Source organism: Macaca nemestrina, chromosome 8 (assembly GCF_043159975.1).
Source record: "Macaca nemestrina isolate mMacNem1 chromosome 8, mMacNem.hap1, whole genome shotgun sequence".
Lineage (NCBI taxonomy): Eukaryota > Metazoa > Chordata > Mammalia > Primates > Cercopithecidae > Macaca > Macaca nemestrina.
This window is the reverse complement of record NC_092132.1, coordinates 79,614,145-79,640,286: the sequence shown is the minus strand read 5'-3', so window position 1 is coordinate 79,640,286 and position 26,142 is coordinate 79,614,145. Positions and strand designations below refer to the sequence as shown.

The window sequence follows — 26,142 nt, the reverse complement described above, 5'->3', positions numbered from 1 at the left end:
GGCGCACTAATAGCTCATTGTAACCTCAAATTCCTGGGCTCAGGCGATCCTTCTGCCTCAGCCTCCTGAGTAACTGGGACTACAGGTGTGTACCACTGTGCCTAGCTAATTTTTTAAATCTTTTGTAGAGATGGGGTCTTGTTATGTTGCCCAGGGTGGTCTTGAACTACTGGCTCAAACAGTTCTCCTGCTTCAGCTTCCCAAAATGCGGAGATTACAGGTATGAGCCTCTGTGCCTGGCCTGGCAATTTTTTATACATATAATATGCAAGGGACAGTAACTATTACACAACTTATCAACATCAACTTTATAGTGATTTTTCATCATTTCCTTGGGCCTAAGGGTAACATTTTTAGTCATTGTTGACTTCCAAGTACTTTATTTGCTTCTACTGATGTCCAGCCCAGGATCACTTAAGATATTTGAATAGTGTTTTCAAAAGATTGTTTTAAAATTTATGCCTCAGTACTTAATTCATCTGCATGTGGCTGCTTAAAATATTGTCAGTCACTGTGGGGTTATATTTCAGAGATTCTCACATGAAAGTGTCAGCCTTTAGTTCAAATATGAATATGACCTCTGTCTCTAACTTCTTTTGAAGATAACATCTAAAAATGTCCTTCAGAAGTTTAATTTTATATCTAAATTGCATTAACTTGAAAGAATTTTTGCCAAGTTTGATTAGGCTGTGTTCATGGACCTCTTATCTTACTAGTTTTTGTTTTTGTTGAGAGATGTGATATAGGTCATGAGATTTATTCGCTTGTGGACTGAAAAAATGACGTATGTCCGATCCTGTGCTGGTACTGGGAGTAGCAGTGTACTTAATTTTGCATGAACAGTATAGAACATTAATTCTAAATCACTACCAGTAAATTGTACCTACAGATTGAATATTGTATTTTGTTTTATAGTATGGTAAAGTGTTTTGACTTAAGTATCAAATAGACTGATGTGAAGGACAGCAGTGGTCCCTAGACTTGAATTTCAAAGTTTAATTTTCAAAAGGTAGTATAGGGGCCAGGTGCAGTGGCTAACAGCTGTAATCCCAGCACTTTGGGAGGCCGAGGCAGGTAGATAACCTGAAGTCAGGTGTTCGAGACCAGCCTGGCCAACATTGTGAAACCCTGTCTTTACTAAAAATACAAAATTAGCTGGTCATGGTGGTGTGCGCCTGTAATCCTGGCTACTTGGGAAGCTGAGGCATGAGAATCACTTGAACCCAAGAGGCAGAAGTTGCAGCAAGCTGAGATCATGCCATTGCACTCCAACCTGGGTGACAGAGAGAGACTCTGTCAAAAAAAAAAGTAGGATAGTGGGTTGATGTAGGGTTGACAACTAAACATTGTGACAAGTAAGGACATTAAAAAAAAAAAAAGCTGTAGCCGGGCATGGTGGCTCATGCCTGCAATTCCAGCTATTCAGGAGGCTGAGGCAGGAGAATCGCTTGAACCCGGGAGGCAGAGGTTGCAGTGAGCCGAGATTGTGCCATTTCTCTCTAGACTGGGCAACAAGGGTGAAACTCCATCTCAAAAAAACAAAATGAAAACAAACAACATTCATCTACTGTCCCTATATGATAAAAGGAAAGTAACGTTTACACCATAAGCATAGGAAGGACATAGTCTCAAAATAAAGGACAATAACTTTATTCTTTAATTTTTATTTTATTTCTTTGTTAGAGCCAGGGTCTTGCTCTGTTGTCCAGACTGGAGTATAATGGTGCACTCATAGCTCATTGTAATCTCAAACTCCTGGGTTCAAGAGATCTTCCTCCCTCAGCCTCGTGAGTAGGTAGGACTACAGGCATGTGCCACCATGCCTGGCTAATTTTTTTTTTTTTTTTTGAGATGGAGTCTTGCTCTGTCACCCACGCTGGAGTGCCATGGCATGATCTCGGCTCACTGCAACCTCCGCCTACTGGAGTCAAGTGATTCTCCCACGTCAGCCTCCCAAGTAGCTGGAATTACAGGCACCTGCCATCATGCCCGGCTAATTTTTTTAGAGACGAGGTTTTACCATGTTGGCCAGGCTGGTCTCAAACTCCTGACCTCAGGCTGATCTGCCTGCCTCAACCTCCCAAAGTTCTGGGATTACAGGTGTGAGCCACCACGCCTGGCTGCCTGACTGCCTGGCTAATTTTTAAGAAATTTCTGTGGGCCGGGCGCGGTGGCTCAAGCCTGTAATCCCAGCACTTTGGGAGGCCGAGACGGGCGGATCACGAGGTCAGGAGATCGAGACCATCCTGGCGAACATGGTGAAACCCCGTCTCTACTAAAAAATACAAAAAACTAGCCGGGCGAGGCGGCGGGCGCCTGTAGTCCTAGCTACTCGGGAGGCTGAGGCAGGAGAATGGCGTAAACCCGGGGGGCGGAGCTTGCAGTGAGCTGAGATCCGGCCACTGCACTCTAGCCCGGGCCACAGAGCCAGACTCCGTCTCAAAAAAAAAAAAAAAAAAAAAAAAAAAAAAAAAAAAAAAGAAATTTCTGTGGAGAAGGGGTTTCAGTATGTTGCCCAGGCTGGTCTTGAACTGTAGGCCTCAAGTGATTCTCTTGCCTCAGCTTCCCATAGTGCTGAGTTTATAGACGTGAGCCACCACAACTGCAGGACAGTAATTTTCAACTGAATACTTTTTTTTCTCTCTTTTTTAGTTCATAATCCTCATTTATTCATTTACTTTTTTTGTTTTTTGAGACGGAGTCTCACTCTTATTGCCCAGACTGGAGTGCAATGGAGTGATCTCTGTTCACTGTAACCTCCGCCTCCTGAGTTCAAGTGATTCTCCTGCCTCAGCCTCCCAAGTAGATAGGATTACAGGCATGCGCCACCATGCCCGGCTAATTTTGTATTTTTAGTAGAGATGGAATTTCACCACGTTGGCCAGGCTGGTCTGGAATTCCTGACCTCATGTGATCTGCCCACCTTGGCCTCCCAAAGTGCTGGGATTACAGGCGTAAGCCACTGCTCCCAGCCTATTTATTTATTTTAAACCAGATTTTATTTTTAGAGCAGTTTTTGTTTTTGTTGTTGTTTTGGTGGGGACAAGCCATATTCACACCATAGCAGGGTTCAAACTAAATCAGTTATATGGTCTGGGCACAGTGGCTCATGCCAGTGCTTTGGGAGGCTGAGACAGGAGAATTGCCTGAGCTCAGGAGTTTGAGGCTAGCCTGGGCAATGTAGTGAGACCTCATCTCTAAAAAAATTTGAAAAAATAGCCAGGCATGGTAGTGCATGCCTGTAGTCCCAGCTACTCAGGTGGCTAAGGCAGGAGGATCGCTCGAGCCCAGGAGTTTGAGGCTGCAGTGAGCAATGATCATGCCACTGCACTCCAGCTTGGGTGACAGAAGAGTGAGACTCTGTCTCCCCCCCTGCCCAAAAAAAAAGCACTAATTGGGTAATAATTGTCTTCCTCTGAGTGGTAGGGAGAACAATGAGTTCATATTCCTTTTTTAATTTAACACATAATAATTGTACATATTTATGGATACATCATGATGTTACAATACATATAATATATAGTACTCAGATCATGGTAGTCAGCATATCCATCATCTCAAACATTTGTCATTTCTTTGTGTTGGCAACATTCAGTATCATAGTCCTTATTTTTATTTTCCATCATTTGGCCTTAAAATGTGGACTGTCATCTGTGTTGCAGTGATATAGTTTGCCTTATCTCTTAGTATTCTGAGAATAGTAAACGTTATTCTAATGATGATTTAGCCAACCACATTAACTAAGAATATTCTGTTAATCTTCTTAGATATTTTCCCCAACTATAAAATGAGTCAAACTCATCTTTCATAATGAAAATATAGTTAAGTGGCCATTTCCTTGAATGGTTCTCAAAGACGTTCTAAAAATAAGCCCCATCATACCTTTGTAACTGTAAATTTTTGGCATCTCAAATGTAGTGACAACATTGTCATTATTGCTAACAGAGTTATTATGAAACTATTTACTGCTGATAACTTTTTATTACAACTATCTCAAAAACATATTACATTAGTTGAAGACAGTATTATTTTATATTATCTTCAATTTGACTGCTGTAAAATTTTAGTTGAGCTGCATACTATTATATATTTTCACAGTGTTGGTAGAAGAAAAAGAAAGTCTATTTCCAATATTTATCTAGGTTTCTCTTCTACCAGCTGCCAACCAAAATTAATTTGCTATTTCTTATAGTCTATGCTAGAGCAGATAGTCTAGAATATAAGCCTATACCATCTTCATAACATTTCTAGGAGTTGAATACACACACACACACACACACACACATTTTCATTGATTCATAAGGAACCTAGAAAACAAAATGCAGCCTGATTCTTAGCAATTTTTTAAAAAATCTTATTTATTTTGAAGTGTAACACAGAAAAAAGTACAAACATAAATTACAGCTCAATAAATTGTCACAAAGCAAATATCCATATAATGACCACCCAGGTTAAGAAATAGAATATTGTCTGTACTTTGGGTAGTTTTGCTTTTGAGCAAGAGCTTTTAAAAGATCTTAGAAAAATAGTTGACAGGAAACAGCACTGAAGTAAAATGTAAGAGAATAAGCAAGCAGAAACCCTTTAAGAAGGCTGTAGCTGTAGGAGAAGCAGTATTCTAAAGGGAAGCCAAGTTTCATCAAGGGAGGGAAGGAAGCTAGGGGAGTTCAGTAGTGAGTGAATCTGTTGAAGATAAGATATGGAGTTGGGGGATGTTTATAGACAGACAAGTTCCAGAGAGCACTGTGAAGAAGTTTGGAGGAAGGGGTAGCAGCAGGAGTCCACCATCTATGTCACCTCCCTTCTGTGTTTAACAAGGACCGTTACCTTTCTCAAATCCTTTCTCAAATTTTTCTTTTTTTTTTTGGTGATAATACCACTCTTATTTTTCTACTGCTATTTTGATCTTTTTTTGGTTAGTGTCTGTTGGATATAAAAATGCTCCAGGAATAAATGCTCGGTGCTGCAAAGTGGAACCAGCACTCAGGCAAGTTTTCTCAGCAAGGCAATTTACTATTGCAGAAGGGTGCCACCCACATCAATCAAGATCACAAAAGCACACAGAACAAAAGAGAGGAGGTTTTTGTTGTTGTTGTTGTTTTTATATCTCTGATGTGTAGTCCTTACCTCTGTGTCACTCCCCCATAGCCTGGGGTCAGACCGTACAGTCTGAGCTGACCCCATTGGCTACTTGCAAATATTTTTCTAAATATGGAAGGGAAGGGGGACATGAGGTACAGTGGTGAGATGTGCAGTTTCGGGGGAACAATGGGTGCAGGTAACCAAGGGAACAGATGTGAGTTATTGATTAGATCTGACAGGAAGGGGGTAGGTTGTTTACAGTAACTAGGGGCAAGGAGGCATGTAGAAAGAGAAAGTTGAGTTTGAGAACAAAGGACAAGGAAGTTAACAGGCTAAACCTTTGAAAAGAAAGATACTGATTCATTGAATCTTACAGTGTCTTTTATTTTTTTCTGTTTGTTCTACAAGTATTAGTATTTCCTGAGCTTTCTATCCAGTCTTCCCTTCTTACTCTATATGATTTAACTCATTCCATCTGTGTTTTTCTAGCCAGTGCTCTGTATTCTTTAGCCTAGACTTAAGAAACATCTTTTCCTGGCAAATCAGGATAATTTTTCAAATAATAATTTGAAAAAAAACATCTGTGAGCCAGGCATGGTGGCTCACGCCTATAATCTCAGCACTTTGGGAGACTGAGGCAGGTGGATCACCTGAGGTTGGGAGTTCAAGACCAGCCCAGCCAACATGGCCAAACCCCATCTCTACTAAAAATACAAAAAATTAGCTGGGTGTGGTGGCGCGCACCTGTAATCCCAGCTACTTGGGAGCCTGAGGCAGGAGAATCTCTTGAACCCAGGAGGTGGAGGTTGTGGTGAGCGGAGATCGTGCCATTGCACTCCAGCCTGGGCAACAAGAGTGAAACTCTGTCTCAAAACAAAACAAAAAACATCTGTGGTGGTTAATTTTATATATCAACTAGACTGGTCTGAGGGATGCCCAGATAGCTGGTAAAACATCACTACTGCTTTGTATTTGTGAGGGTGTTTCTGGAAGAGATTAGCATTTGAATCTATAGACTGAAGAAAGGCATCACCAATCCCTTGAGGGCCTGAAGAGAATAAAAGACAAAGAGAGAGCAAATCTGTACTCTGCTTGAGCTGGGATATCCCTCAGGCCCTCCCTCAGGCCTTCTCACTCAGCCTGAGATTTAACACTGTTAGCTCTGTTGGCCTTCAGCTTGCACATAGCAGATTGTGGGACTTTCTAGCCTCCATAATTGCGTGAGCCCGTCCCTCATAATAAATCTGTTTCTATGTATCTATATTCTGTTAGTTCTCTCTGGAGAACTCTGACTAAATACACTGTTTAAAAAAGGAGCAAAACTTGCACAGAGATGTTTAGAGCAGCTTTATTCATAGTTTATCAAAATGTGGAAGCAACCAAGGTGTTCTCCAGTAGGGGAAGGAATAAATAAACTGTGGTATCTCTGTAAAATTCTATGTTATTCCACACTAAAATGAGCTATCAACCATGAGAATACATGGAGGAACCTTAAATGCATGTTACTAGGTGAAAGAAGCCATTGTGAAAAGGCTATATACTGTGTGATTCCAACTTCATGGCATTCTGGAAAAGGCAAAACTATGGAGACAATAAAAGGATCAGAGATGCCAGGGGTTGGGAAGGAGGGTAAATTAATAGGCGGAACACAGGATTTTTAGGGCAGTGAAACTATTCTGTATGATATAATAATGGTGGATACATACCATTATTCATTTGCCGAAACCCACAGAATGTACAGTACTGAAAGTGTACTGTTAGGTAAACTGTGGACTTTAGATGATGATGTGTCACTATATGTTCATCCGTTGGAATAAATGCACCACTCTTGTGTGGGATGTTGATAGTGGGAAGACTGCCCAATTAAGAAATCTGTACTTTCTACTCAATTTTGCTGTACATTTAAACTGCTCTAAAAAATAAACTCTATTTTAGTCTGTAACCCCAGCACTTTGGGAGGCTGAGGGGGTGTATCACTTAAGGCCAGGAGTTCCTGACCAGCCTGACCAACATGGTGAAATCTTGTCTCTACAAAAAATACAAAAATTAGCCGGGAGTCGTGGTGCATGCCTGTAATCCCAGCTATTCAGGAGGCATGAGAATCTCTTGAACCTGGGAGGGGGGTTGCAGTGAGCCAAGATCCTGGCACTGCACTTCAGGATGGGTGACAGAGCGAGACCCTGTCTCAAAAATAAATACATAAATACATAAATAAACTCTGTTTTAAAAAATGAGCGAAAGGCCAGGCGTGGTGGCTGACACTTGTAATCCCAGCACTTTGGGAAGCTGAGGCGGGAGGGTCACTTGAGGTCAGGAGTTCAAGACCAGCCTAGATAACATGGCAAAACCCATGTTTACTAAAAATATCAAAATTAACCAGGCATGGTAGCATGTGCCTACAGTCCCAACTACTTGGGAGGCTGAGGTGGGAGAATCGCTTGAACTTGAGAGGCGGAGAATGCGGTGAGCTGAGATCACACCATTGCACTCTAGCCTGGGCAACAGAGCAAGAGTCCATCTCAAAAAAAGAAAAAAAAAAGCAAAAGACTTAAACAGATACTTCACAAAAGAAGATATCAAAATACCCCCCAAAATGTGAAGAGAACACTAGAATTGCTAAAATTTAAAAAGTACTAACAATACGAATTATTACTGACAAAGATGTAGAGTACCTGGAGTTCTCTTAATTACTCATGGGAGTGTAATTTGTCCAATAACCTTGGGAAATGTTAGGCTCGCCCTTTCTCTCTCTCTCTCTCCTCTCCCTTCCTTCCTTCCTTCTTTCCTTCTTCTTTCCTCCCTCCTTTCCTCCCTTCCCCCCTTCCCTCTTTCTCTCCTTCCCTCCTTCCCTCCTTCCCTGCTTCCCTCCTTCCTTCCTTCTTTCTTCCCTCCTTCCCTCCCCTCCCTCCCTTCTTTTTTTTTTTTTTGAGATGGAGCCTTACTCTGTCACCCAGGCTGGAGTGCAGTGGCACGACCTCGGCTCGCTGCAGCAAACTCCGCCTCCTGGGTTCAAACGATTCTCTTGGAGTAGATGGGATTGCAGGCATGCACCACCACACCTGGCTAATTTTTGTATTTTTAGTAGACAGGGTTTCGCTACATTGGCCAGGCTGGTCTTGAACTCCTGACCTCAAGTAATCCTCCCACCTCAGCTTTCCAAAGTGTCAGGATTACAGGCTTGAGCCATTGCACCTGGCCACGTTAGGCAGTTTCTATTAAAACTTTATATATCTTTTTTTTTTTTTTTGAGACGGGAGTTTCGCTCTGTCTCCCAGGCTGGAGTGCGGTGGCCGGATCTCAGCTCACTGCAAGCTCCGCCTCCCGGGTTTACACCATTCTCCTGCCTCAGCCTCCCGAGTAGCTGGGACTACAGGCGTCCGCCACCTCGCCCACCTAGTTTTTTGTATTTTTTAGTAGAGACGGGGTTTCACCGTGTTAGCCAGGATGGTCTCGATCTCCTCACCTCGTGATCCGCCTGTCTCAGCCTCCCAAAGTGCTGGGATTACAGACTTAAGCCACCGCGCCCGGCCTAAAACTATATATATTTTATAATCTAACACTTTTACACCTGGGTACTCAAGAGAATGCTCAAGAGAAATGATCATTTATGTGTACCTTGCTATCTTTGTGTAAGAATTATCTTAGCACTCTTATTTGTAATAGCTAAAAACAAACAGATGAATACATGAATTGTGTTACAATAATATGATGAAATACTTTACAGCACTGAAAAAGAACTGTAATTCATAAACAACCTGAATGAGTCTCACAGTGTTGAATGATAGAAGTCAGAAGGCACAACTAACACATGGTTGCAAATGTTAGAATAGTGGTGGTTAGATAGGCAAGGCATGAATATTGACTCAGTTCTTAAACTGTTTCCTATCTAGATCTAGGTGGTGGTTACAAAGGTATATACATATGTAAAAATTTGTTGGACACTTATGTGTACATTTTTCTGTGTAGGTTATACTTCAATTTAAATAAAAATGATAGGTTTTCCCTTTTTTTGGATATGGAGTCTCACTCTGTCTCCCAGGCTGGAGTACAGTGGCACAACCTCAGCCCATTGCAACTTTCGCCTCCCGCATTCAAGCTATTCTCCTGCCTCAGCCTCCCAAGTAGCTGGGATTACAGGCACACACTACCATGCCCAGCTATTTTTTGTATTTTTAGTAGAGACGGGGTTTTGCCATGTTGGCCAGGCTGGTCTCAAACTCCTAACCTTAGGTGATCTGCCTGCCTCGGCCTCCAAAAGTGCTGGGATTATGGGCGTGAGCCACTGCACCCTGCCAAAGAACTATTTGACGTTTTAGTTTTTCATGCTTTTTAAAAAATTTATTTATTTATTTACTTTGAGACGGAGTCTCGCTCTGTCGCCAGGCTGGAGTACAGTGGCATGATCTCAGCTCACTACAACCTCTGCCTTCCGGGTTCAAGCCATTCTCCTGCTTCAGCCTCCCAAGTAGCTGGGACTATAGACACGTGCCACCACGCCCAGCTAATTGTATTTTTAGTAGAGACGGAGTTTCACCATGTTGGCCAGGATGGTCTCTGTCTCTTGACCTCATAATCCGCCTGCCTTGGCCTCCCAAAGTGCTGGGATTACAGGCATGAGCCACCACGCCTGGGCTTTAATGATAGGTTTTCAAACCCCACATAAAACCACCCTTTCTCCTTGCCTGCTTTTTGCCAGTCATTTCCAGCTTTGACCTCATTTTTGGTTCTTTGTTCTTCTTATTCACCATTGGCTCTCAGAGGATTCATTTATAAAACTAATAATAGATCCTGGTAACATTAAAATATATCTGCCTGATCAAAGATATAGTCACAGACCTTTTATAGTAATCAATAAATATATATTCCTGCCAGTGCTTAGCACTCTACTACATAGTTTCATCTAGATATACTTCTGTCATCTTAGACTCACCTTCATTGAAGAGCTTTACTCTCCAGCATTTCCTTATCTGATAGCCATAATTTCTGTCATCTCCAATCAAAACCTTGGAGTAATTTGATTTTCCTCTTCTTCCTTATTGCGCTAGCCAACCACTTTACATTTGTTGTTGTTGTTTTAAAAAGAGATGGGATCTTGCTTTGTTGACCAGGCTGAACTCTTAACTCCTAAGTTCAAGGGACCCTCCTCCCTCAGCTTCCTGAGTAGCTGGGACTTCAGGCATGCAACGTCACACCCAGCTTTAGCCAGCTACTTTACCAAGTTAGGTTAATTCTTACTTTTATTGGCATCCTGAATCCATCTATTCTTTTCCATTCCTGTTAGTATTAACCTACTTTTTTAGTATTTTTACTGAAATGGCTAATGTATTATCTCTATTAATTCCTACAACTCTGTGAGTACTGTTCCTATCTGGAGATAACATGTTAATACTTACCATTTAGTAGGTGGCACAACAAGGGTACAGACTCAAGTCCAAAGCCTTCATACTTCAATATTTTATGTCATTAGCTTGAGAATATAAATGTGTTGAAAGTTGAATGTAATCACAATATGAAAAAATTAAAATAGAAAACACCCGGCTGGGCACAGTGCCTCAGGCCTGTAATCCCAGCACTTTGGGAGGCCAAGGTGGATGGATCACCTGAGGTCAGGAGTTCGAGACCAGCCTGGCCAATATGGGGAAACCCTGTCTCTACTGAAAATACAATAATTAGCTGGGTGTGGTGGTGCACACCTGTAATCCCAGCTACTCAGGAGGCTGAGGCATGAGAATCACTTGAACCTGGGATGCAGAGGTTGCAGTGAGCTGAGATCATGCCACTGCAGTCCAGCCTGGGCGATGGAGTGAGACTCTGTCTCAAAAACAAAAACAAAAACAAAACACTCAAAATTTCGAATAGGTTTTTCAAACTACTCCTTTTTTGTTTAGTTGCATGGTTATAGTGGATAAAAGCACAGACTTATGGAAACATCTAGTTTGAGTCCTAACTTTGCCACTTATAAACATGTGACCCTTACTCAAGTTACACTAACTGTGCTTTAGTTTGCCCCTCTACAAATAGAAGATAATTTAATACCTACCTTCATAAGGTGGTTTGTGATAATTGAGACTTTATATGTAATGACCTAATAAGCATACAAATGTTCCTGATAATCCCGGGTACATAACAAATGTTCTGTGAAGTTAGCTCATTATTAATATAATTTAGTGGTGTTTGGACATTTTAGCTAAGGGTTCTCATTTGGAATACTAATAAATAAAGGAGACTAAAAGCATTATTTCACTAATTCAAATATATATCAAAAGTTATTTTACACTCCCTGGCACCATAATCCCTCCCATTCACTCTGTGCCCCACTTCCCATACCCAGATATACATACTATATATCTGATAGAATTATAAAGGTAAGTGAAAAACATATTAGAAAGTTAGAACTTTCTGGCCGGGTGCGGTGGCTCACACCTTAATCCCAGCACTCTGGGAGGCTGAGGTGGTGGATCGTCTGAGGTGAGGTCAGGAGATTAAGACCAGACTGACCAATATGGTGAAACCCTGTCTCTACTAAAATACAAAATTACCCGGGCATGGTGGTGCATGCCTATACTCCCAGCCACTTGGGAGGCTGATGCAGGAGATTTGCTTGAATCCGGGAGGCGAAGGTTGCAGTGAGCCAAGATCGCACCATTGTACTCCAGCCTGGGCGACAAGAGCGAAACTCAGTCTCAAATTAAAAAAAAAAAAAAAAAAAGGAAGGGAAAGTTAGAACTTTCCATCATGTTAAAATTTTCTATAGAGCAAAATATGTATACTTTTTTTTTTTTCAGCTTTTCAAAGGATTAAAAAATAATACTTAATTTAAACTTTGGTGAATTCAGCAAACTTTCTTCTTTTTTCTGTTTTTCTCTTTTTTTTGAGATGGAGTTATGCTCTTGTCGCCCAGGCTGGAGTTCAGTGGCACCATCTCAGCTCACTGCAACCTCTGCATTCTGGGTTCAAGCGATTTTCCTGCCTCAGCCTCCTAAGTAGCTGGGATTACAGGTGTATGCCACCACGCCTGGCTAATTTTTGTATTTTTAGTAGAGATGGGGTTTCACCATGTCGGCCAGGCTGGTCTTGAACTCCTAACCTCAGGCGATCTTCCTGCCTTGGCCTCCAAAGTGTTGGAATCACAGGCATGAGCCACTACACCCGGCTGAATTCAGCAGATTTTCTTTTTTTTTTTTTTTTTTTTTTTTTTTTTTTTTTTTTTTTTTTGAGACGGAGTCTCACTCTGTCCCCCTTGCTGGAGTGCAGTGGCCGGATCTCAGCTCACTGCAAGCTCCGCCTCCCGGGTTCAGGCCATTCTCCTGCCTCAGCCTCCCGAGTAGCTGGGACTACAGGCGCCCGCCACCTCGCCCGGCTAGTTTTTTTTTTTTGTATATTTTTTTTTTTAGTAGAGACGGGGTTTCACGGTGTTAGCCAGGATGGTCTCGATCTCCTGACCTCGTGATCCACCCGTCTCGGCCTCCCAAAGTGCTGGGATTACAGGCTTGAGCCACCGCGCCCGGCCCAGATTTTCTAAAATAACTGTTCTACCATATTGAGTCAAACTCTTATACCTAGGTTCTAGGTTTGTCTAATAGGATTTCTGTTTCTTTTTCCCTTTTTCTTTTTTTTTTTTTTTTTTTTTGAGACGGAGTCTCGCTCTGTCGCCCAGGCTGGAGTGCAGTGGCGCGATCTCGGCTCACTGCAAGCTCCGCCTCCCGGGTTCACGCCATTCTCCTGCCTCAGCCTCCCGAGTAGCTGGGACTACAGGCGCCCACAACCGCGCCCGGCTAATTTTTTGTATTTTTAGTAGAGACGGGGTTTCACCGTGGTCTCGATCTCCTGACCTTGTGATCCGCCCGCCTCGGCCTCCCAAAGTGCTGGGATTACAGGCGTGAGCCACCGCGCCCGGCTTTTTTTCCCTTTTTCTTAATATAGGCTTTTAGCTCAGATTCTCATATGAACTCACACCCTATTATACTCCATCCTGTCTTCCCCCACTGCTGTTCATTTTTACCCATGATGCACATCCTCCTCCTTTCATCAGCATTCAGCTTTTTCAGTTTATTTTCACCCAGCACTTTGCACATTTGTGGCATCTTTACTTTTCTTCCTATTTTCTGTGTTATCTATAAAGTTATTCTCAAAATGTAGACCACAAACTGTTTCTGGTCGTGATGAGATAAAGGGCTTACATCACTATGTAAGTCAGCTATAGCATACAGCATACTGTTTTGTTTAGCTGATTTTTTAAGCAAGATTTTCTTTTTTTCTTTTCTTTTTTTTTTGAGATGGAGTCTTGCTCTGTCACCCAGGCTAGAGTGTAGTGGTGTGATCTCAGCTCACTGCAACCTCCACCTCCCGCCTGCCTCAGCCTTCTGAGTAGCTGGGATTACATGCATGCTCCACCACACCCAGCTAATTTTTTTTTTTTTTTTTTGTACTTTTAATAGAGATGGGATTTTACTATGTTGGCCAGGCTGGTCTCAAACTCCTGACCTCAAGTGATCCGCCCGCCTCAGCCTCCCAAAATGCTGGGATTACAGGCATGAGCCACCGCACCCAGCCTTTAAGGAAGATTTTCTTTTTTTTCTTTCTCTTTTTTCTTTTTTTTTTTTTTTAAGATGGAGTCTTGCTGTGTTGCCCAGGTTGGAGTACAGTGGTGCCATTTGCAACCTCTGCCTCCTGGGTTCAAGGGATTCTCCTGCCCCAGCCTCCCAAGTAACTGGGATTACAGGTTCCTGCCACCACGCCCAGCTAATTTTTGTGTTTTTAATAGAGTTGGGGTTTCATCATGTTGGCCAGGATGGTCTCAAACTCCTGACCTCAGGCAATCCGCCTCCCTTGGCGTCCCAAAAGTGCTGGGATTGCAGATGTGAACCACCACACCTGGCCTTAAGCAAGATTTTTACAATGAGAGAGCAGTGTATTGATTCGTATTCTGATGCAAACTCCCTTATCTTGTTAGAGACCAGCACTTCCAGTAAAGTCGTCTATACCATACAAGTTAACATTGTAATTCTGTCAGATATACAGTATATTGATGGGGAGTAGGGCAGATAATGAATGGCAGGGGTTATGGTGCTAGTGAATATTAAAAGATTTATTCATTGGTTTTGGTCTTTCAGCATCTGAATTTCTGTTTTGTATTTCTCAAATTCCTTCCTTTATGATTTTTGGTGGGAAGCTTAACCTGCTTGTTACTATAGCCAGGTGCTTGCTTTGTCAGCCTTCCTTTTACTGTGACACGTGAGCTGTGGACTTGGTCTAGCAAATACACCAGTACAGACAGCATCTTTGGAGCTGGGGACATGGAAAAGGAGGAACTGCATGGACCCTGTCTGTGGTGGTAGTAACAAATGCAGTGGTGTTTTCCCAGGGCCAAGTCTGCTACAGTTTTGAACGTCCTTGGTTGTGTAGCCTATAAATTGGGTTCTCTGAAGATTGTTATCCCCCAGATATCTTTTCATAAATGTATTTTTTACTTGAATTAGCCAAACTAGGTTTTTGTTGCTTCCAGCTAAGAACACTGACTGAAAAAAATACTAACAAAAGAAAACAAAACACCTTATACTGTTACAGTTACTTTAAGCAAGCTGATCACAAGCAAATCTTTTTTTCTCTTAAATTCCACATGAAGTTTTTTTTTGTTTGTTTTGTTTTTTTTTGTTTTTTTTTTTTTTTGAGATGGAGTCTTGCTCTGTCACCCAGGCTGGAGTACAATGGCACGATCTTGGCTCACGGCAACCTCCACCTCCTGGGTTCAAGCGATTCTCCTGCTTCAGCCTCCCGAGTAGCTGGGATTACAGGCATGCGCCGCCACGCCCGGCTAATTTTGTATTTTTAGTAGAGATGGGGTTTCTCCATGTTGGTCAGGCTGCACATGAAGTTTTAAAAATGTTTTAGGCTTGCTCTGTGAGACATGTAGACAGTACAAATTCTAAATAATAATGATTTCATTTTAGTATTTGCATTTTAAATTTTCAGTGTGTTTTATGGACCATGTGCTGCTATGTATGCCTGAAGAAGTACTTGAAATGCAAATTTGGGGAGACTTTGCCATATAAATGCTTGGCTGGATTAAGCGCCTAATTAGGATGGTTTTTCATCAAGTTGGAGTAAGCATGCAATCGGTGAGTGCTCAAAATTCATTTTTTAAATCCCGACATTTAGATATTTTAAGAATTTTTTCTGAGAAAATGAAATAAATCTATATATGACCAACATCTTGAATTCAATATGTTTATGTACTGTTTAATTTGCTTTCTATTTAAATCATAGAAGTGAATCTTTTCTCAGTATCCAAAGTAAGGAAGTAACTTTCTGGGTTACATTGAGAACTTACCAGTATTCATGTGACCATTAAGAGCAATATATTTGTTATTCGTGAGGAAAAGGCTTAAATAAGCAGAAAAATCATTGCATAAAATATGCTTGGCTAACACTTGACAGCACTCTTAATGTTGTAGAATTATTAACATTGAATATTAACATGCTGTTATAATGTGTTTAAACAACACGGTTGTTTAAAAGTAAGTCATGTCTCTTAAAAATAACAACTATTGATAAGAAGGAAAAAGTTACTATAATGATTATTCTATGCTAGAGATGTTAGTTTTCATCTTGACATTTTTTATAAGTATTTTCTACTAATATATAGTTTGTTTAGACCTATAAATTATTAGAGCAAGTATTGTGCCAAGCACATTTTGTAGAATATTTTGTTTTACATTTTCAGATTCGTTTTTTTCATGGCTATGACATAGAGTTAAATTTTATTTATTGAAGATATAGGCAGGTTACATAATTTGAATATGGGTATACTTTTTTTTTTTTGACAAGGAGTCTTGCTGTATTGCCCAGGCTGGGGTACAGTGGAACAATCTCAGCTCACTGCAACCTCTGCCTCCCAGATTCAAACGATTCTCCTGCCTCAGCTCCCTGAGTAGCTGGGATTATAGGCTCACACCACCACGGCCAGCAAATTTTTATATTTTTAGTAGAGACGGGGTTATACCATTTTGGCCAGGCTGGTCTTGAATTCTTGACTGCCCACCCTGGCCTCCCAGAGTGCTGGGATTATAGGCGTGAACCACTGTGCCTAGCAGAATATGGGTATACTTTTTAGTGCACTTTTACTTTTTTGTTTTTGTGCCCGAACTTTGAATCTCCCCACCTTCCAAGATTACATCTGTTTTCTTCAGAGATTAAACAGTAGAAACCAAATAAAATTATCTTTGTTTGTAGCTGCATAATTTTGAGATTATTAGCTTGAGGATAAGCAATAGGAAAATGACTTGTAAATTTATTGGTATTTTCATCTATTTCAGATATACGTTCCTATGTTTTAAATTTCACTTAGTGGCCAGGTTCAGTGCTTCTTTGGGAGACGGAGGCAGGAGGATGGCTGGAGCCTAGGAATTCGAGACCATCCTGGGCAATATCGTGAGACCCTGTCTCTACAAAAAATTTTAAAAATTTAGCTGGGCATGGTGGCACATACCTCTAGTCCCAGCTATTCGGGAGGCTGAGGTGGGAGGATTGCTTGAGCCTGAGAGGCAGAGGTTGCAGTGAGCTGAGATTGTGCCACTGTACTCCAGCCTGAGCAATAGAGCAAGACCCTATCTTTAAAAAAAACAAACAAAAAAACTTCACTTAGCTCAGTTTTATCATCGTGTGGATTGACATTTTAGTAATGACAGCAAAAGTTTCTTTTTCTCTTGCTTGCACAAGGAAGGGAAGTTTTTGTTATTTATGATTTCCAAAAACCAAAGCTTTATAATTTCTATTTACTGTAATTTTAGTAAGAAGTATAGTTTAATGTTAAGATTGTGGGTCCTGGATTTAAACAACTTGAATCTGAAATTTGTCTCTGTCAGTTATTGCCTTCTTCTGCAAAGTAGCTGTAAGAATTGCTATTGCTGAGTTACCTGTGGATTAAATGACAGTGTATGTAAAGCATCTAGCACAGTGGCTTGTACAGTGTAGGTACATTCAATAATAGTTTCTTACATTTTTGCTGTTACCAGCCTCCCACCCCAAGACAGGTCAATATGAGTAGTGCTAATTGAGGCCAAAGGATAGAATTCTGTTCAGGCACAGATAGCACGCTTTATTTAGCTTATTCACTTTAAGCTGGAAAATGGGTGCCTTTCATCAAAGAATGGACCAGCTAAAGGAGGATTAACGTGCTCAAAATACTGTAATTACAACTGAGAGTCCTTCCTACTAATAGCAGATTAGCAAGATCTATTTTTAACTTATTGAAGCTAGCATATAATCATCAACTTTAATCAGCTAAAAATTCATATAAAAACAAATTTTCTTCTAACGTAAAGCAATGTGATCTTTTGGGGTTAACTAATTTCCAATATTTTTTAGCTTGTTGCCTAAGAATAAAAATACAAAGGAATCTTTCAAGATTTTATATTTGGGCACCAGAAAATAAAAGAAGCTTTCTTAGCTCTACCTTTCAGTGATTAACATGTGTTTTCCCATTGATCTGATATGTACAGGCATATCTTGGAGATACTATGAGTTTCATTTCAGATCACCACAATAAAGTGATAGTGAAATACAATGAATCACTTTTTTTTTCTTTCAAACAGTCTCACTCTGTTGCCCAGGCTGGAGAACAGTGGCACAGTCTTGGCTCATTGCAACCTTCGCCTTCTGGGTTCAAGTGATTCTCCTGCCTCAGCCTCCCGAGTAACTGAGATTACAGGTGTGCGCCATCACACCAGGCTAATTTTTAAATATTTTTAGTAGAGACAGAGTTTCACTATGTTGGCACCTGATGCTTCTTCATCTTGCACTTTTATGTTATGGAGATGACTTTTTTCCTTATGCCTCATTAACCAACTTCTGCTAGCTTCAACTTTTCTTTTGTAGCTTCCTTGCTTCTCTCAGCCATCACAGAATTGAAGAGAATTAGAACCTTGCTCTGGATTAGGCTTTGGCTTAAGGGAATAGTGACTGGTTTGATGTTTATTTTCTCTATATCAGAAATAAGGCCTTCTTACTTTCTTATCATTCATGTGTTCACTGTAGCAGCACTTTAAATTTCCTTTAATAACTTTTCCTTTGCATTCACAGCTTGGCTAACTATTTGGTCCAGAGACCTAGTTTTCAGCCTGTCTGTACTTTCAACTTGCCTTCTTCACTAGGCTTAATACTTTCTAACTTTTGATTTAAAGTGAGAGACATGCAATGCTTCTTTTTACTTGAACACTTGGAGATCATTGTAAGGTTAAACTGGCCTAATTCCAGTGTTATTTTGTCTCAGAATAGGGAGGTCTGAGATTGCGGAATAGCTGGTGGGTGGAACAGTCAAAACACACATAACATTTATCGATTAAATTTGCCATCTTACGTGTGCTCAGTTCATGGCACCCCAAAACAATTAAAGTAGTAACAAATAACATCAAAGATCACTAATCATAGATTACCATAATAGATATAGTAAGAATGCGTAAGTCAGGGCCTGGCATATAAGGGGGCTGGGGGTCAAGGGGAGGTGGAGCATTAGGACAATGCATGCGTTGTCCTGATGCATGTGGGGCTTAAAACCTGGATGACAGGTTGATGGGTGCAGCAAACCACCATGGCACATGTATACCTATTTAACAAACCTGAACGTTCTGCACATGTATCCCAGAACTTAAAGTATTAAAAAAAAAAAAAGGCCAGGCGCCGTGGCTCATGCCTGTAATCCCAACACTTTGAGAGGCCGAGGCAGGCGGATCACAAGGTCAGGGGTTTGAGACCAGCCTGGCCAATATAGTGAAACCCCGTCTCTACTAAAAATACAAAAATTAGCCAGGCGTGGTGGTGGGTGCCTGTTGTCTCAGCTACTCAGGAGGCTGAGGCAGGAGAATTGCTTGAACCCAGGAGGCGGAGGTTGCAGTGAGCTGAGGTGGTGCCATGCACTCCAGCCTGGGCAACAGAGCAAGACTCCTGTCTCAAAAAAAAAATAAAATAAAATAGTAATGCATAAGTTTGAAATATTGTGTGAATCTGCAAAACATGACACAGACATGAAGTAAGCACATACTGTTGGAGAAATGGCGCCAGTAGACTTGGCTTGACACAAGGTTGCCACAAACCTTAAATTTGTTAAAAGAACAATATCTCTGAATTGCAGGAAAGTGAAATGCATGCCCAGCTAATTTTGTATCTTTGGTAAGGATGGGGTTTCACCATGTTGGCCAGGCTGGTCTCGAATGCCTGACCTCAGGTGATCCGTGCACCTTGGCCTCCCAAAGTTCTGGGATTACAGGCGTGAGCCACTGCGTCAGTCCTTTTAAATGAATTTGATACTGTGCTTGAAAGCATTCCAAGAATGAAAACTGCCTTCATCCTTTATTTTATCTCTTTTTTTTTTTTTTAGAAAAAAAGGCTAGCATAGTGGTTCATGCCTGTAATCCCAGCACTTTGGGAGGCTATGGTGGGAGGATCACTGGAGTCCGGGAGTTTGAGGCCAGCCTGGGCAATACAGTGAGATGCCATCTCTACAAAAATTACAAAAATTATCCGGGCATGATGGTGTGTGCCTGTAGTCCCAGCTACTTGGTAGGCTGAGGTGGGAGGATCACTTGACCGTGGGAGGCGGAGGTTGCAGTCAACTGAGATCATGCCACTGCACTCCAGGGTAGGCTACAAGTGAGACCCTACTTCCAAAAAATAAAAAATAAAAAGAAGAAATTACAAGCTTTTAGATCAGATTTTGTTTTGTTTCATTTTTCCCGTTAGAACAGCCAGTGGTGATTGCCTCATTGTCTTTGACTCTGCACACTAATATTACTGTAATAGCCATCCCTGCTTGGCTTACTGTGTCAGTGCTTACTGTGGCCAGTGCTTTTACATAAATTGCCTATATTCAATAGAACAGTGCACATTACAGATGAGAAACCTGATGTTCAGAGTGTTTAACTGCCTTGACCAAAGTTACCTAAGTAGTAGAACTATAATATGAACCCAATTCTGATTCCAAAATCCTTTCTCTTTTCAGTGTACTTTGCTACCCTTAGAAGGGAAAGATGACTGTTAATGTTTATTTAAAACATTATATATGGCCTGGTACAGTGACTCACACCTGTAATTCCAGCACTTTGAGAGGCTGAGGCGGGCGGATCACCTAAGGTTAGGAGTTTGAGACCAGCCTGGCCAACATAGTGAAACCCTGTCTTTACTAAAAAGACAAAAATTAATTGGGCATGGTAGCGCATGCCCATAGTCCCAGCTACTTGTGAGGCTGAGGCAGAAGAATCCGGCTTGAACTTGGGAGGCAGAGGTTGTAGTGAGCTGAGATGACGCCACTGCACTCCAGCCTGGGCGACAGAGCAAGACTCCTTCTCAAAAACAAAACAAAACAAAAACCATTATAAATACCTTAACTTATTTAATGCTCATAGGCTCATGAAGTAGATAATATCTCCATTTTATAGGTGAGAAAACAGAAGCATAGAGGGGTGAATAATTTGGCCAGCTTTATACAGGCAGTAAATTGGTAGAGGCTAATTTTAAAGCCAGGCCTCTATGCTACAATGGCCTGTTTCTCTTTACTATCTTTTATTTTCCCTCAACATTGTTTGAATTTAAAACCACATACTCACATATCTCCAAACTTTTTATGTACCTAAGCAAAAATGTTTTTAAATTGCAGGAATTAAGAACAGTATGACACAAGCTAATGTGATTCTGATTAATTTCAGTATTTTATATTCAAGGAAAAGTTACTATAGCAGGTATTTATAATAATTTGTATTATTGTACTCTGGTTTTCTTTTGGTGCTTTGGAGGAGGAATGTGAGTAAGGAAGAAGAGAACTGAGGGAAGTGTTAATCTTTGGTTAAGGATTTAAAAATTGTTACAGAATTTCATCTTCCCATTTTCACTCATTCCCCCTTCCCAACACACACTTTTGATTTTCCCTTAGCTCCCTGAGAATTAAGAATTTACATTTTGTTGGGTCCTGACTTTTTAAAGATCTGATTAACAGTATAGGTCCATGTGTAATTTTAGGGATACATGAACCTCTGCATTAATGCATTAATATCACATAGTTTGTCTTGAAAAACATATTTTCTTTTTTTTGTTTGTTCTTTGAGATGAAATCTTGCTCTGCTCCAGGCTGGAGTGCAGTGGCGTGTTCTTGGCTCCCTGTAGCCTCCGCCTCCTGGGTTCAAGTGATTCTCCTGCCTCAGCCTCCTGAGTAGCTAGGATTACAGGTGCCCGCCATCACCCCTGGCTAATTTTTGTATTTTTGGTAAAGACAGGGTTTCACCATGTTGGCCAGGCTGGTCTTGAACTCCTGACCTCAAGTAATCCACCCTCTTCGGCCTCCCAAAGTGCTGGGATTACAGGCGTGAGCCACCACACCCAGCCAGAATTTTCTTAAAGTTAGATTTACAGTTTTTCCTGCTAAAAGTTGCCCTCAAATAATAATGTACATTAAACTAGTCTATAATAAATGAATTACCACATACAGCTTGAGTGCAGTCATCATGGATGAGACAGATGACAGCTTCAGATTCCAGCCTCACACGTCAACACTTTCTACAATAGCATTTCACAATGTTAAAAAAGAACAAACTACTTTCCTGTTGTCATCCTCCTCCTTGCTGTCATCACTTTCAAGCACTGTTGCTAAATGTTATGGACTGTCATTACTAGACACAGACATGCATGTGCGCACACACACACAGATTCACTGTTATTTAAAAGCAGTTTTCATAGATAAAGCATGGTTTTTCTGTTTAGCTATTTCTTTTCTTTTTTTTTTCTTTTTTGAGATGGAGTCTCACTCTTCACCCAGGCTGGAGTGCAGTGGCACAATCTTGCTCACTGCAACCTCTGCCTCCGCCTCCTGGTTCAAGCAATTCTCCTGCCTCAAGCCTCCTGAGTAGCTGAGACTACAGGCGTGTGCCACCACGCCCGGCTAATTTTTGTATTTTAGTAGAGGTGGGGTTTCGCCACTTTGGTCAGGCTGATCTCGAACTCCTGACCTCAGATGCTCCACCTGCCTCGGCCTCCCAAAGTGCTGGGATTACAGGCATGAGCCACTGCTCCTGGCCCTGTTTAGCTGTTTTTTTTTTTTTTTTTTTTGAGATGGAGTGTTGCTCTGTCCCAGGCTGGAGTGCAGTGGCACAATCTCGGCTCACTGCAACCTCTGCCTCCTGGGTTTAAGTTATTCTCCTCCCTTAGCCTTCTGAGTAGCTGGGATTACAGGCGTGCACCACCACACTCGGCTAATTTTGTATTTTCAGTAGAGATGGGGTTTCACCATGTTACCCAGGCTGGTCTTGAACTTCTGAGCTCATAATCCGCCCGCCTCGGCCTCCCAAAGTACTGGGATTACAGGCGTGAGCCACCGTGCCTGGCCAGCTATTTCTTAATGGCATTGGATTGTCTTATTTTCTAAATGAAATTGGATTATTTTGCCAGGCATGGTGGCTCATGCCTGTAATCCCAGCACTTTAGGAGGCTGAAGTGGGTCAAGAGATTGAGACCATCCTGGCCGACATGGTGAAACCCTGTCTCTACTAAAAATTCAAAAATTAGCGGGGTGGGGTGGCGTGCATCTGTAGTCCCAACTACTGGGGAGGCTGAGGCAGAAGAATTGCTTGAACCCGGGAGGCAGAGGTTGCAGTGAGCTGAGATCATGCCACTGCACTCCTGCCTGGCGACAGAGCAAGATTCCGTCTCAAAAAAAAAAAAAAAATTGGATTATCTTATGATTTTATGACCATTTTCTTCTCCCTGCCTTCTCTCTTACATCTAAAGAAATATTAAGGACAGTTTCTCTTTAGAGAAGTCTTTCCTTCTCTAAACTAGCATACTGACAAGACATAGTTCAGCCACAAGTTACGGTAGGAGATGCACTTGGGTCATACAGCCTCCCAATGCACAGATGGTGACTTTTCAGTACCATCTGTTCACTGTTTCTGCACAGCCATTTACAATTTCTCCCCCTCTATGAGGGCTGAATAGAAAAAAATAGAAAAGTAGTCAGACCTAGTTTTAGAGTTCCTGGAAATTAGCTATTCTTTCCCCTCACTTTTTCCTACCATCCGATAAAGGTTATGGCTCTTCATTCTAAATATTTCAGTCATTAGTTTACACAGACCCTTATTTGATATTTATTGGTGCTAAGTACTATGTAATTCACAAGTAACAGAAGAACACATTATGTTAGTCTACTGTGTATGCTTGAAAAAATAATCAAATAAAGCAATCTGTTCTTTCCCTTCCTTTAACTTTGTACAAGATACCTAAATAATCTATTCCTTATAATTAAAAGCTGAATCGCCTGGGCGTGGTGGCTCATGCCTATAATCCCAGCACTTGGGGAGGCCAAGGCGATTGGATCACCTGAGGTCAGGAGTTCGAGACCAGCCTGGCCAAAGTGGCGAAACCCCGTCTCTACTAAAAATACAAAAATTAGCTGGGCATAGTGGCGCCTGCCTGTAATTCTAGCTAGACAGAATTGCTCTAACCCAAGGAGGTGGAAGTTTCAGTGAGCCAAGATCACGCCACTGCACTCCAGCCTGGGTGACAGAGTGAGACTTTGTCTAAAAAAAAAAAAAGCTGAATCATTGGCCACTTCTCTTGTTGAAGGCACCTGGTATTTTTCTGATATTAAACAGATGGAAGCATAATAGTTGACTTTTCGCCCTCAACATGTATAGTGAAGAATGCTAAAAGCTGGCAGAAACATTAGTTCCTGACCTTGGCAAATCCTTTCTAAATTTTTCTTTGTGAGCTTTTTGTCCTCTTCATCTCCAGGCAAGACCTTTGCTTGCTGGAGGGGAGAAAGATTCACTGTAGACTGTCTAATTGTCACAACATGATGCACAGATAGCATTCCACTTGTACTACCTCATAGGAGAGTTTTGACTTGTGACTAAATAGAAGACTCAAGAAGAGAAATGACTGAATGGTGTACTTTTGCCCTGTGGATTTATTTGTAAAAGATCAGGATCTATTAAAATGTATAAGGTAGGGCCGTATGCGGTGGCACATGCCTGTAATCCCAGCACTTTGGGAGGCTGAGGCAGGTGGATCACCTGAGGTCAAGAGTTTGGGACCAGCCTGGCCAACATGGTGAAACCCTGTCTCTACTAAAAATACAAAAAAATTAGCCAGGCATGGTGGCATGCACCTCTAATCCCAGCTACTGTAATCTCAGCTACTCGGGAGGCTGAGGCAGGAGAATCACTTGAACCTGGGGGGCACGGAGGTTGCATTGAGCCGAGATTGCTCCACTTCACTCCAGCCTTGGCGAAAGAGCGAAACTCTGTCTCAAAAATAAATAATAATGATAAGGTAAAGAGTTTGCTTAAATACTGTCTTAGAATTATTTGCCCATGTTTGTTCTTTTTTTGGTGGATAGTCTGATGTTGACATTGTAGAACTGCGAGGCTTCCCATGTTTCTCTAGTCAGAATGTTTTCCTTTCCCTTAGTCCTCACATGTTATTAAGACTACTTGTGTCATAATCCTGTACGATTATTGATGTGAATGATGTTTTCTTCTAAGCTTCAGAGTAACTTTGCTTCTTAATATTCTTTGTATACTATTCATATTTTAATATTGTTATCTTCCTTTCTACTTACCAGTTTTCTAATCTTTGCCATCCTTTTTATTTACATTTCCAAAGCAAGAGCTATCATTTTTGTTGGTTATTGGAGTCAGTATAGGTTATAAGTACTTTTTGGAACTCTTCTAGGTAAGATTCAGTGAAACCTTGGAAAATATCTGATAAAAATTATATGAAAGCTATGGCAGGTGCCGGGGGTATTATATATCCTTCTATGATTTCCACTTTGTTGGTTTTTTTCTCAGGGGGAGAGGGCAGCGGGGGGACATGGTCTCACTCTGTTGCTTAGGCTGGAGTGTAGTGGTGCAATCCTAACTCACTGCAGCCTGGAGCTCCTGGGCTCGAGGGACCTTCCTACTTTAGACTCTCCTTTAGCTAGGACGACAGCATGCATCACCATGCTAATTTTCCAATTTTTTGTAGAGATGGGGGTCTCACAGAAAGACTCCAAGCTGGTCTCAAACTTCTGGCCTCAAATGATCCTCCTGCCTCAGCCTCCCAAAGCACTGACATCACAGATGTGAGCTACTGTGCCCAGCCCTGAACCCCACACTGACTCATACTGTTATCCTTGAGTTAGACTTGATTGCTAAAATTTAAGAAATGAAGTAGTTTCTGTGCTCGTTTTATAAGCTGTATATGCTTTTATCTAAGGGTCTAGTTTCAGTTAGGTTTTGGAGCCTCTACAGTTTACAGTGACCAGTTGTTTGGTTATGCTGTTTATATTGGGGTAATTTCATTCTTTAAAGTAGAATGATCACGGATTGATCTTAGAAAAGGGGTAGTATCCATTTCTCCAGAATTCATACTCAGCTGATTTGGTTTTGTTTAGTCTTTAGCATATAATTATTTTTTGAGTTTCTTGTTTTATTTTATTTTTGAGACAAGATCTCGCTTTGTCACCCAGGCTGGAGTGCAGTGGTGCGATCTTGGCTCACTGCAACCTCTGCCTCCTGGGTTCAAGCAGTTCTCGTGTCTCAGCCTCCCAAGTAGCTGGGATTACAGGTGTGCACCACCATGCCTGGCTCGTTTTTGTATTTTTAGCAGAGACGGGGTTTTGCCATGTTGGCCAGGCTGGTCTTGAACTCCTGGCCTCAGGTGATCCACCCGTATTGGTGTCCCCAAGTGCTGGGATTACAGGTGGGAGCCACTGCACCCAGCCCTATATATATAATTGAATGTTAAAATTTGATGAATTAAGTATAGTAGTCATATAATTCTTACTCTTTTCTTTTACAATTGCTTTTAATAGCATACTACCTTTCTTCACCTCTTCTATCCAGGCTTTCAAGTGTAGCACTCAAAACAGATGGATAGTTTTTCTCTTTAAAGAGAGATCATTTATTTGGGGAGAAGTTTCAAGGTACAATTTATAATTATTTAACTAACATTCAACATGTGTGCTTTTTTTTTTTTTTTTTTGCTTTGAGGGTTCGTTTTTGTCTTTAAGCATAGCATAATGTCCTGTTTTATTAT

General features: G+C 41.3%; 1 protein-coding gene across 12 annotated transcripts in view; it reads left to right on the top strand.

The window, feature by feature from the left end:
* Nucleotides 1-26,142, top strand: part of LOC105482197 (mitochondrial fission regulator 1) — a 172,684-nt gene that overhangs the window by 10,843 nt on the left and 135,699 nt on the right. For all 12 annotated transcript variants that reach the window (XM_071068167.1, XM_071068169.1, XM_071068166.1 and 9 more), the window contains exon 2: nt 15,055-15,200. In XM_071068167.1, coding sequence (XP_070924268.1) covers nt 15,135-15,200 — 66 coding nt within the window. In that variant the 5' untranslated portion in view covers nt 15,055-15,134. The remainder of the gene's footprint in view (nt 1-15,054; nt 15,201-26,142) is intronic.